This window comes from Canis lupus, chromosome 8, assembly GCF_048164855.1.
Source record: "Canis lupus baileyi chromosome 8, mCanLup2.hap1, whole genome shotgun sequence".
In the NCBI taxonomy this organism is placed as follows: domain Eukaryota; kingdom Metazoa; phylum Chordata; class Mammalia; order Carnivora; family Canidae; genus Canis; species Canis lupus.
Genome location: NC_132845.1, coordinates 22863853 through 22876365, shown reverse-complemented (window position 1 = coordinate 22876365; position 12513 = coordinate 22863853). Strand labels below are relative to the sequence as shown.

General features: G+C 46.6%; 1 protein-coding gene and 1 long non-coding RNA gene across 4 annotated transcripts; one reads left to right on the top strand and one right to left on the bottom strand.

Moving 5' to 3' along the window:
• The first annotated feature begins 109 nt into the window (after positions 1 to 109).
• On the top strand, positions 110 to 11065 carry F3 (coagulation factor III, tissue factor). 3 transcript variants are annotated; one of them, XM_072834589.1, is made up of 6 exons: positions 123 to 300; positions 1274 to 1385; positions 5618 to 5808; positions 7850 to 8028; positions 8584 to 8731; positions 10078 to 11065. In XM_072834589.1, exons 1-6 carry the CDS (start codon positions 201 to 203, stop codon positions 10212 to 10214), a joined length of 867 nt encoding a protein of 288 aa, XP_072690690.1. In that variant the 5' UTR covers positions 123 to 200; the 3' UTR covers positions 10215 to 11065. The 3 variants fall into 3 exon arrangements, with proteins under 3 accessions (XP_072690691.1, XP_072690690.1, XP_072690689.1); XM_072834588.1 differs by having other exon boundaries at positions 124 to 300; positions 8584 to 8743; XM_072834590.1 differs by lacking the exon at positions 8584 to 8731 and having other exon boundaries at positions 110 to 300.
• On the bottom strand, positions 1203 to 4725 carry LOC140637993 (uncharacterized). The gene is made up of 2 exons (XR_012035107.1): positions 3939 to 4725; positions 1203 to 2077 (listed from the first exon to the last, which is right to left on the bottom strand). It is a non-coding gene; the product is annotated as an uncharacterized lncRNA (long non-coding RNA).
• Positions 11066 to 12513: the final 1448 nt, after the last annotated feature.

Genomic DNA, 12513 nt, shown 5'->3' with positions numbered 1-12513 from the left:
GGGCGGGGCGGGCGGGGGCCGGCGGAGCGGCGGGCGGCCCGAGGCTCCTTAAAGCGCGCCGGGCGCGGGCTCCCCCAGACTCGGGGCTCCCCGCGCCCCTCCCGCCGACACCCGCTGCCCCGCGGCGCTCCAGCCCGACCTCCGCAGGCCTCGGGGCGCGACGCCGTCCTGCCAGCGAGCGAGCGAGCGCCCGCCGGGCCATGAAGACCCGCGCCCGCCCCCGGGGGCCGCGCGCCGAGGCTGCCGCCGCTCGGCTGCTCCTGCTCGCCTGGGCCCTCCTGCAGGTGGCCGGGGCCTCAGGTGAGTGGCGCCCCGCCCGGGGCAGGGGGCGCGCGAGCTGCCCGCAGGTGCCCGCAGGTGCCCGCAGGTGCCCGCCGCGGCGCTCTCAGCCCCCGGGCTCGCGTTACGGGCGGGGAAGGTGACCGCGACCTTGGAGGTGATGGACGGAGACCTGCCCCGCCCGGGGCAGCGCGCCGTGCTGCTGTGGCCCTTCGCTGCACGTGCACCTTCCGTGATGAGGAGCGGCCCTCGTGGGCTCTTCTAGAACGTCTTTGTTTTAGAGCGGGTTAGAGGCGACCCCTGTTGCAAAAGTGCGCGCTCGGGCCGGGGCGCAGCGCAGGTGGTGCAGGCTCCTAGGCCGGCTCGGCCCGCGGGCACCGCGGGGACTGTGACCGGCGGGGCCGAGCCGCACAGCATCCCACCGGGACCCAGGGACCAGCCGGCCGTGCGACAGGCCTCGCTGCGGCTTGGCTGCCCGAAAGCTTCCGTAGAGCGACGTGTTACAAAGAAAATGGACAAAGTCAAGATTTGGCTGGCTTACGGTTTGCAGCCCTAACCTCTCTCACACGTGTAGGGTCTGCCTTTTTCCAGAACTTACCCCAGCCCTCCTTCCCCGGCCTTCCCCGGTGAGGCCACACTCACTGGGCTGGCCTTAGACTTTCCCGGAGGCTGCCGGCTCCTGAGCTGTGCTTCTAGGTCGGATTACATCAGGGCTTCCCGCCTATGGATGATTTCAAACAAGGACTTGGATGGAGATCCTTGCCTGTTTTTTGTTTGTTTTGTTTTCTGTTGGTTTTTTTTTAGATTGCAAGGTCGATCTTGCCATGAGGAAATTCAGAGAATTTAATTCCGAAAATTAAGAAAAATGTAGTTTTGCAGTTAGAAAAAAAAATGAGGTTTATGGTGATGTTGGGGGAGTGAGATGTTTTATACCATCAACATGTAATCATGTGCTGAGTTCATTTAATAATAGTTGTTTCTCTATTGTTTAAAGGCACTGCAGATGTAGTCGTAGCATATAATTTAACTTGGAAATCAACTAATTTCAAGACAATTTTGGAGTGGGAACCCAAACCCATCAATCATGTCTACACTGTTCAGATAAGGTAAGCTAGGTACAAAAAAAAAAAAAAAAGAAAAATCAGGTTTTTGATGTTTCCACTTCCCTGTGCTGAATACAAATGTCTTTAAAACGGATTAATAGATGAGAGTATTTAACAGGTGACAAAGAGGGCATTCGTGGTAATTTGCTGGCCAGAGCCATACTCTAGGAAGCCTACAACATTGCCACAACAAACTGATAGAATGTTTTACTTGGTTTTTAGAGGTGATGGGAAAATTTGTAAGTGGAGTCCCAGCTGGGTGTCGGTGAACCTTCTAGAGCAGTCTGTGGCAGCATTGGAAGATCGTGTTCTTAATCGATGCTAACCAACCCCATGTCTTTTTCCTGGTTAACTGTCTAGACAGTGAGCCAGATCTAACATGTTGCGGAGGGAGCAGGGAGGAGTACAAATGTATACATTGCCCTAAAGCAGTGTTTGATTCACTAATCTTTGGACCCGGAGTCCAATTCAGTTGCATACATGATCTCGGAGGAGATCAAATTTGTGACTCACTAAGCCCCGAAGAAATACTCCTCATCCATCCTCCTCTCCGACTGACAGCTCTCCCAGGAGCTGGTGATTGGGCATTTTCGGTCTGAATGTCAGTCGTGTGCCACCTGTCTTCCTTGACGGTTTTCCCCATAGTCTTGGTGAGTTTCTGGTTTCTGCGATGTTCTAGGAGGCTTGCTAGAGACCTTATAAAACAGAGAAGAGCTGCTGTGGAAATGAACACTAATTAAAGGCACAGTAGAGTCACTGGCTAAAAATTCAAGGTGTTTTGCTGTTTTGTTTCAGCTTGTGTCAAGCCTTTTATATACTATTAGGAACATAACTCCTAAGTACGAGTGGGTCTTTTAGGTGCATGTCCTTGTTTTTCAAAACGAACTTCATGACGACTCTTGATAAACGGGGAGGAGAATTTGTGTGTTTGTGTGCATTCATGTATAGATAGAGTTTCACACAGGAGTTTCATAACCCCCAGGTAATAATTATGCTTATTGTCAAACTTGTCCATTCAGATTCCACTAATTGAGAATTAGTAATTAATTCCTCTGATGCAGAACTGAAATTTACCTTAGTAAAACATCTTCCTTCTGGATAATGAAAATATGACTTCCGGAGGAATGCTTATTCCTAAATATACGCAATCTTATGTTTGGTGAATACGTGGCAACATTTATGACCGATCTGATTTTTAAACATAAGCCTCTGTGAACTCTAAGTTCTCAGACTTTCCAAGGCTGCCGCTATTACAGTGAACACGTGCCCTGATGTGCACACATCCTAGCAGAGCTGCAGTTTGGAGGGGCCTGCAGATGGGGATGAGGGGTTCCTGCCAAGAGCCTGACCTCCCACACTCCTACCTCCTGCACTAGAGAACCTGTGGGCAGTTCTGCACCCCTGCCCTGCAGGAAACTGGCACTCTTCTTCAGCCTCCCTATGGGTAAATACAATTCTTGGGTGAAAAGGACCATGGCAATCTTATTAGGGAAGAGGAAACTTGCCCGGGGAAGGTGAGGGATTTATTCGTGACTGCCCTGGTAGTGAGTGCCCAGCCAGGTCTGGAACTAGGGTCTTCCCATCACCTGCTTTGGTGGGTCTGCCCCAGTCTGATGTGAGGCCCCAAAGCTGGGAGGAGGAAGGAAGGCCATCCCCACTGCGTCTCCTCTGTGGGCTTCTTCCCTCCTGGTTTTCCGACCCTAGAGAAACCTTTTTAACCTGCTGCTCTTCTTCACACATCCACACTCACTACCAGCCTGTCTCCACCCACAGGGCGCCACTGCTCTGCCTGGAGCCCCTGCTTGGAGCGCCAACTGCCTTTTTCCCCCGTGGAAAGTTTTCAGTGGTAGTTGGGAAGTGCTATTGGCTCTTAGCACCCAAACATCACCTGTAACACAGATTCTATGGAAATGTTCTGAATTCTTTAAGTAAACTTCCAAAGCTTCTAGAAAACAACCTGCTCCTAAATTGGTGAATCTGGCTTCTGCTGGAATTTCTTAGTAATTCAAGTGGCACATTTATTATTTCCAAATTAGGAGGTTTTGCAGTACCTAGAGGAAGCTTGAAGCCTTTTAAAATGTTGATGCTGACAATTGCATTTAGAGGAATTTGGTACAGAACTGCCCCCTTCATTACCTGTTCACAGGACTTGACTACTTGAGGGGACCTAGGTGCTTGTGCTAACTTTGTGAAAGTTAGCTGTGATTTCTATGTGTGAGCTGGGAGGAACCGAATACCTATCTCAGATGGAATGCGGCCACAGAGCCCAGCAGGCTTTCCCCTGTTAATCTGAACAACATGTGTGCCATAGCGATAGAGAAGACGCGTCATGTTCTCACTCACTTTTTAGAATAGAAGTGATATAAATATTAAAGATGCATTTTGGTCATTCTGGGATTAAGAAAGCCTCTCTTATCACAGAAAGTCAGAGAAATCTAAGAAAGCAAGGTATTTCTCTATCAGTCTCAGTTTGTGAATTTTAGAACAAAGAGTATAGTTGCCTATACACCCTCACCCACGATAATTTAGTTCAGATTTTCTACAATATGTACTTACGGCTCTTACGTGTGAACTGAGACAGTTGAATCCATATGGCAGCTCATTTTCCCCAATTCAACCCGAAAGTGCAAACCACCCAGCAATCAGCAAGGTCTGGCTATGTGGGCCCCCTGTTAAGCCCTGCTGCTTAAGGGGGGAGCACACAAGGGATGGACCCCGGTACCAAGTTCGAAGTAAGTGCTTCAGTGGAGCTATGGGCACAGGGAAAGGAGAGGCCAATTCTGAGAAAGAAGATCTGGAGATTCCTGGAGAAAGTGGGATTGGAGCATGGTCTTGAATGATGGGCAGGGCTCTCTGGTGGTCTGCGATGCTGAAGGAAAGAGCAGTGTGGCTGTCAATTTATGTGGGACAGAAACGTATGGATTCAGTGGCAGGGACACTCATCTACAGACGTTTTGGTCCTTTAGTTTCATGGTTAGCGGTTCCTTAAACTGTTTCTTCTTCAATGATGTCTCTCAAAAGAAAGATCTGCCTTAGCCTCTTTGTCTCTCGGACTGTTAGATCCCACCTGTATTGTTACGTGATCATCTTTGGTGGGCTGTATTCGCATCCAGCAGAAGTGAGGGAGGCAGGCAGCATAATGAGACAGACAGACTCAGCTCTCACCTCATTAGCTCCGTGACCTTGTACAAGTTACTTAGTGGTTCTGAGCCTGTGTGAAAAAGATCCAATAACTTCTTGGAAGGATTATAGCAAATGAAGTAACCTGTGTAAAGGGCTCTGTATAGTAGCCAGCATATAGTAGATTCAGTGATAAATAACCACACTAATCACGATCACTAATCACGATTATCAAATGTAATATATGGAATGTATTATTTATGTAGATTCCATTATTACTACATTGACTATGTTCCACATAGAATATAGAATGTGATAAAAACATGTTGAAATAGGGGCTCTTGGGTGGCTCAGTCAGTTGAGCATCCAACGCTTAATTTTAGCTCAGGTCATGATCTCCAGGACATGAGATCGTGCCCCACATCGGGCTCCTCGCTTGGTGTGGAGTCTGTTTGGGATTCTCTCCCTTTCCCTCTGCCCCTACCCCGAATCATACTCATACTCTCTGTCCCTCTAAGTAAAATCTTAAAAAAAATAAGTGTGTAAGAGTGTTATAATAAGTAGACTATAGCAAATAATTGGGTCTTGATGGAAAATTGCTCTCTCTCCCATGTAACCATAACGAATTGTTTACATTTTAAGAAAGATATCTGGGGGGTCTGGGGGGCTCAGTCAGTTGCGCTTCTGCCTTGGGCTCAGGTCACAGTCTTGGGGTCTTCCTGCTCAGCAGGGAGGCTACCTCTCCCTCTCCTTCTGCCCCTTCCCCTGCTTGTTCTTTCTCTCTCTGAAATCAGTAACATCTTAAAAAAAAGGTATTTAACAAATGGTCGAGAGCACAGACCCAAGCAGGCAAACTGCTGGCTGGCTCAGAGTCCTGCTGTGTGACTTTGAGCTGGTCACCCATTGTCACCTTGCCTTATCTATGAAAACCGAGTAATTACAGAGCCATTCCCGGCTTGCTGTGAAGACTCAGACACCCCCAGAGTGCTCAGCATAGCAAATGCCCGTGCAGACTGCGTGTGGGTGCTGTTAGCATAACACAGTGCCACAGCCAGAGAGCAATCTGCCTCCGATGCAAATCATGATGTTTCATGCCTCTTCCTTCCTTCCTTTAGCCCTAGACTAGGAAATTGGAAAAGCAAATGCTTCTACACCACAGACACGGAGTGTGACCTCACCGATGAAATTGTGAATGACGTGCATCAGACATACCAGGCACGGGTCTTTTCCTACCCAGCCGATGCCACTGACTACTCTGGGGAGCCTCCATTTACAAACTCCCCAGAGTTCATACCTTACATAGAGAGTAAGTACTCTTTGTAATAACCTTGCATTCTTGGTCTGAATATTTTTGTGACTCTTAGGGCCTATTACATAAAGAAAACACATGCTCTTTCTCAGAAATTGGTAAATGCCACAGCCCTCTTGGCTCATTCCTACTGCATGGTAGGAGGTTCACAGAACGTAAACTGTGCAGTTGCTAACGGTGACCCGGAGTAACCTTCTCCAGCCATCTGTCCCCAGGCCCTCCCAGGAACTGGCTGCATGAGGGGCAGGGGGGTAGGAATCCACCAAAGCCGGAGAGTCAGCATTGCCCCCACGGATATCTAGGAGCTTCTGTATTACAGACGCACATAAATCTCCTGAATATTCTCTTCCATCGTGAGCCCAGAAGTCCCAGGTTAGGGTTTCCACAGTCACAAATCTGTGGGGTAGGTCCAGTCTCCCTCTAAGTCCACGATCAGGCTTGCCGGCCTCTTCAAATCACCTGACCACGCTCGGAGTCCCGTGACGCCGTGATGTGCCCACACTTGCCTGGCCAGCCCCCGGCCTGCCTCCTTCATGCTGGCTTTGAAAATGAGGAATGCTTCCCTCCCTAACCTTCGCCCCAGTAAGCTGACTTTAGCATCTAGAAAGGGAATGCAGAGGACTCCTGCCAAGTGGATTTAAATGTGAGGTTTTTTTCTGGCCTGGACAATGGTTCTGAACTAGGTATTTTTAACAAATGTAGCACGTTAAGAAGAGTGAAATCAGCTGCTCTTTTCAGAAGAGAACGAAAGGTTGGAATGAAAGTGTGTGAATGAAAGTTTGATCAGTGCTTAGTCCTTACCCTCTGGGGGCCACTGAGAGAGCACCTTTCTCCGGGCAGGGGGGAGAGGCCCGGCGCCGTCCGCCACCTTTCCCCTCCACCGTCTACTTTGAGGGGTGGAAATAGGAAGCAGCCTAACCCCATGTAAATCCGTCTGCCTTCCCTGAGCCCCTGTGGGCCAGAGCCTGTCTTCACACTCCTCTGTGGCCTTCACTTGTGTGTCTCCCGTGGCACTCAGCCACCCTCAGGGACCGTGCAGGATTGGTGATACTCACACCCGCTTTGGTCGTATCCTCAGGAGTTCCTTTTATAGTTCTTGAGGTTTTTGTAAGCCATTTCAAATCCTTTCGTGGTGTAAGACAAAATATTTTATATAGTAATTTTGCATGTGCTCTCATCACACACACACACACACACACATTTGTGTGTAATTCATGTTGAGCTACTGGGATTTAATCTACTGTCATGCGGCCTAAGCTCAGCAGATGACTGAGCCATTGCAGAGACCCAGTGGTTCTTGAGGTACCAAGGGCACAGCCCAGTCTTTCCCACATCCCCTAATTTATTGTATCTAAAATATGGAATCTCATACAACTGTATTGTTTAATATGACAGCCACTAACCACATGTGGCTCTGGAGCACTTGAACTATGGCTGAGGCTATATACGTATAAAATATATAGTGGATTTTGAAAAATATCTCCAAAAATTTTTATATGGATTACATGTTAAATGATAATATTTTGCTATTTGAGGTTAAACAAAATGTATTATTAAAAGTAATTTCAGGGCAGCCTGGGTACCTCAGCGGTTTAGCGCCACCTTCAGCCCAGGGTGTGATCCTAGAGTCCCACATCGGGCTCCCTGCATGGAGCCTGCTTCTCCCTCTGCCTTTGTCTCTGCCTCTCTCCCTCTCTCTCTCTCTCTCTCTCTCTCTGTGTATTCTCATGAATAAATAAATAAAATATTTTTAAAAATAAAAATAAAATAAAATAAATAATATAAAAGTAATTTCAGCTGTTCCTCTTTACATTTTCTAACGTGACTACAAGGAAATTTAAAATTCCGTCTATGGCTCTGTTTTATGTGCCCTGGGAAGCCTCGGGGTTTGGCTCGGGAGCCACTTAGCTTACTACTGCTAAGTGAGCTGATTCGATGCAGAGGTTCACGAGGGATGACCGGGTTGTCTCGGGAACTAATGGAATTCTACTTGGCATAGAATTTTTGGTTCCATCAGAGCTCATTTTCTATGTTGTAGCAAAGCTCGGACAGCCAACAATTCAGAGTTTCAAACAAGTTGGCACAGAACTGAATGTGATCGTACAAGATGCACGCACTTTGGTCAAGGTGAACGGCACATTTCTAAGCCTCCGGGATGTTTTCGGCAAGGACTTAAGTTACACACTTTATTACTGGAAAGCTTCAAGTACAGGAAAGGTGAGGATTCTTTCATTTGCTTTTATGACTTGTTTTAAATTGTGGATCTCTGACTTTACAGCCCACTTCCTCCCTCAATTCAAAAATGCCAGAATGGGGTGGGTGAGAGGGCAGCGTGGTGGTGGGGCGGGGGGCGGGGGGCACTACCTGTGACGGGGTGCGGCCCCTCCGATACTCAGGCTCCTCCGCCAAGGACTGAACTGGGTCATCTCTAAGGCTCCTGCCGGCTCTCCCATTCCTTCCTCTCTGGAGGGTCCTGGAGAAAAAATCGGTTTTCCATTCAATGATGAAATGTTTCTTTCCTTTTTTCCTTTATTGCAAATATCTTCTTCCAATTTAGGAGCTAAATTGGGTTGGATGTGCCTAAATTGGATATTTTTGGTCTTGGAAGAAGCATCCGTAGCAGTTAGCAGGGGGAACAGATCAGCCAAGTCACTTCTAATCCTTTATATGTCAGGTGTGTCCCTGCAGGCTTTTACCTTCACAATGACTTAGCAAAGGGGAAGGAATTCACTCTGAGCCCAGGTGAATTAAGAACTCTTCGTCTTTTAACAGAAAACAGCCAAGACAAACACTAATGAGTTTTTGATTGATGTGGATGAAGGACAAAACTACTGTTTCAGTGTTCAAGCAGGGATTCCATCACGGAAAGCTAACCAAAAGAGTCCAGAAAGTCCCATTGAGTGCACCAGCCACGAGAAAGGTATGTTCAGAGGTGAGTGGCTCTACCATCATTCATCTGGGAGGCATGGATACCTTCCGGAACACTGGCTCCACCCTCAGAACCAGGGTGTACTTTTGTTCAGGGAGAAACAGCCTTATTTTTGTTGTTGTTGTTTGTGTTGTGTTGTTGGGGGGTACTCTTACAATTTTAGGCATTTGGAAATGTTTCTGTGTCATTCCCTTGTCTTAGCTAGTGTTTTCTTGAGCACCTATCCTGGGCCAAGCCCTCAGCTGAGCACTGGACACATGGTGCATGTTCAGGATTTAGCATTAAATCACAGATTTCTCTGGATATTTTTTCATACTTAAATTCTGATCCTGGGAGTTATGGGGGAGTTTCTGGACCAGCTGTAGCAGCACCGAATAGACATTTGGGGGATCCACCATGGGCTGTTGTCACAGAAGACAGAAAGTCTAACCCCTGAAGGGAAGAGATTGAGTGTATCAGATATACCCTCACCCACATGTGTGCACACTCGGGGCCCTGGCCCCTTGTGAGGAGTGATTCCTACCTGGAAATGCTGCAGGGGCTCAGATTCATCCAGTGAAGCTGAAAGCCTGAGTCTCCCTCCGGGCTTTATAAGCAAAGTACTCTGAGGACATCCAGGGAAAAAAGAGTCCCCGGATAACTCCATGCTGAGACAAGATTTGAAAATTTAAAAACACTTTTAGATAAATTCTCTCCTATTGGTTGACTGTGATGGCTCTACTTCTGGTCCTGCACCCCTTTGGGCCATCGGAGCCACAGTCCTCACAGCCGTCTCCCTCAAGCCAACTGGAGCTCCACTGCCTGTCTCCACACACACCCAGATCACTGCCTCCCTGCCTCTTCACCATCTACTGAAATGTGTCCTTGAGAACCATTTCAAATGCCACCTCCACCAGGAAGCCTTCTTGGCACCCCAACCAACCATCATCTCTCCTTCACCTGAACCCTGCTAGCACTCAGTGCCTCGCTGTTTGCACTGATCCTTGGTCTTCTACCGTATTATCATCCTGGCCACCAAACGCAGCATTATTTTTAGCCACTTGCTCTAACAGCTGTTCCTGCTCCCATTTACGTGTACCATTTCCAGGCTGTGAACATTATCCAGTTTATTAAATAGCCCATTAAATGATTTTCACCACTGTCAACTGCCCTTAAACATCTAGGCTTTGGCCAATTCTTTCCTAATCAAAGTCTGTTGTGTTGGAAAGAGTGGAAGGAGGGAAATTTTAAATTAAGCTAAAGCAGGCTAGTGTAATTTGGGGTTGTGCTCTCAGTTTTGCCCACTGATAAAGGGGAAGCTCTCAAAGTTGAAGTTGACTCTACCTTTTGTTTTTCAGAAATGTTCCTCGTCATTGGAATTGTGGTGCTCGTGGTCATCATCTTCACCATCATCCTGTCTGTGTCTCTGTACAAGTGCAGGAAGGTGCGAGCAAGGCAAAGCGGGAAGGAGAGCACCCCACTCAATGCTGCATAAAGAAGGTGCCCTTGGAGCTGCCAACTGCGACAAAGTTTATGTTGCACTGTGACCAAGAACTTTTTAGAGAATAGAATATATAGAAACACAAATGAGTATTTTGGAGCCCGGAGACAGCTTGGGCTCACAGAAAGCTCTTTATGGGACCTGTTCTCATGATTAGCATTCTGGTTTCGGCAGCAGCATTAGACACTTTGGAATGTAATGAACGTACAACCCAGTCCAAGTTTTTAAAATTTCTATTTTAACACTATGGTACTTTTTGCACATACCATGTTTTAGAATGTATATTCTGCACCCCAAATGAAACCAGGTTGTCTAATCAAAAACAAATGAACAAAAGGTTTAAGAAATCCTGGGTAGGTGTTTGGAAAACTTTTGAGGTGACTTCAAATCATGTGGGAGAGTAAAATGGAAATTGGGTGGACTCTTCTAACATATAACATTGTTTTGTGATATATGGTATTTAGGTTCTTCTTTTTTGAGTTCTTTTGGAGGTTCAAAACAATTGGCAAACTTTGAATGTGTTCAATGCAGAAGACTTCTGTTTTGAGGCACATTTCCTAAAGTGCCTTACAGTTTAGCACTTTAACTGACTCAGATGCTGTGGATTAAGCACTTGACAGCTAACTCTATTTTTATAAGACTACTATACACACACCATATAGAGGTGATGATTTACGGTACTACAAGCTTTTATGGTCCATATTGTATATATTTATATAATTTTATAAAAGGTTTTATACGTGGGGATTTTCTATTTATAGAAGTAATATTGTTCTGTTTGTATATATTGAGATAATTTATTTAATATACTTTTATATATAAATAAAGGTGACTGGGAATTGTGACTATCGTATTTATTATATCTTCCATTTTGTTATTTATGGTTTGGTCTTTGTATTAGTTGGCCCTGCTGCAGGAACAAATGACCCAAAAACTCTCAGTGGCTCCCCACCACATTATCTTGAATTCTCACTTACATTAGTTTGATGACTGCGAGTTGACTGCAAGTCTTCTTAATTATGTTCTCATTCTAGGACCCAAACCAAAGGGGAAGACTCTTTGGGTCAGGGCAGAGGGAAAAGCAAATAACTAGTCACAACGGCAGCCATGCCTTCAAGCTTTGAGACATCTCTTAAAACTTCTGCTCACATGCCACTGTCCTGGGCAAGACACCCGACCACGCGTGACAATATTCTGCCTACAGGGAGGCACCACCAGTCACACAGCAATGGCAGGGCTACATGGTACCCCAGGTCGGGAGAAAATTATACAGTCTATTGCAGTTTTAGAGGGGGCAACTATTTCCTATTGGCATTAGTTTGAGTTGCAGATGAAGACTGGAAAGGAGAAAGGAAAGATTCTTTGGACTATCATCTTGAAAGAAAATCAGATAAAAGAGCAATATAAGAGAGAGAGAGAGAAGTGGAGGCTCCCTAGAATTCATTAAAAGCAAACTAGATTGGGACGCCTGGGTGGCTCAGCAGTTGAGGCTCAGCTCAGGGCATGATCCCAAAGTCCCCGGATGGAGCCCTGATTCTCCCCCTGCCTATGTCTCTGCCTCTGTGTGTGTGTGTGTGTGTGTGTGTCTCATAAATAAATAAATAAATAAATAAATAAATAAATAAATAAATAAATAAAAATCTATCCATCTTTAAAATGAAAAAAGCAAACTAAATTGAGAGCAACTCATGGGTAGGACTGGGTCTGGCTCATGTTTATGGCCCTTTGAAGACCCGACCAGTAGGCTCCTGCTCATGGCCGAGTCCCAGTTGACTATATTACTTCCCTCTAGAGCATAGACATAGTCCACCATTCAAATACGAATAAAATACAGCAGAACCGTCTTGATCTCACAAAAGTATTGAAAGAGGATTCTAACTAGAGAGAAATGAGGCTCCTGGCACCTAGTCGGGCCACAACCGTGCTTGCCTCCTACTGGGAAAGGCTGGGCCCGTGCAGTCTAGGAAGAGCATCCAGACAGCTCAGCCACCTGGAAGTGCCCCCCACCCCTCACCACCCCACCCCACCCCATGGACACACGGACCAAGCACTTAAAATAAGGGAAGAATGAGTTCACTGTCCAGCTGTTCATACATTTCAAGTCCATCTATTCCTTTGCTCCGAGAACTCGAAGCATTCCCACTAAAACTCTAAAGCATGTTTTATTTGATAGAACATCACGTTCTCTGGAAGAACAGGGAAAACAATCCTTTGCCGTCCCTGGAAAAACGGGAGCCAGAAAGGAGAAAAACGGCAGAAACTTTGGAGACCTAAAGGAAAGCAGACCGAGGTT

Excerpts from the sequence above, each read along its gene's own strand:
- F3 (XM_072834588.1), top strand. The coding sequence starts at position 201 with ATGAAGACCCGCGCCCGCCCCCGGGGGCCGCGCGCCGAGGCTGCCGCC. Across the intron at positions 301-1,273 it reads GCAGGTGGCCGGGGCCTCAG|GCACTGCAGATGTAGTCGTA; the intron begins GTGAGTGGCGCC and ends TATTGTTTAAAG. Across the intron at positions 8,029-8,583 it reads AAGCTTCAAGTACAGGAAAG|AAAACAGCCAAGACAAACAC; the intron begins GTGAGGATTCTT and ends GTCTTTTAACAG.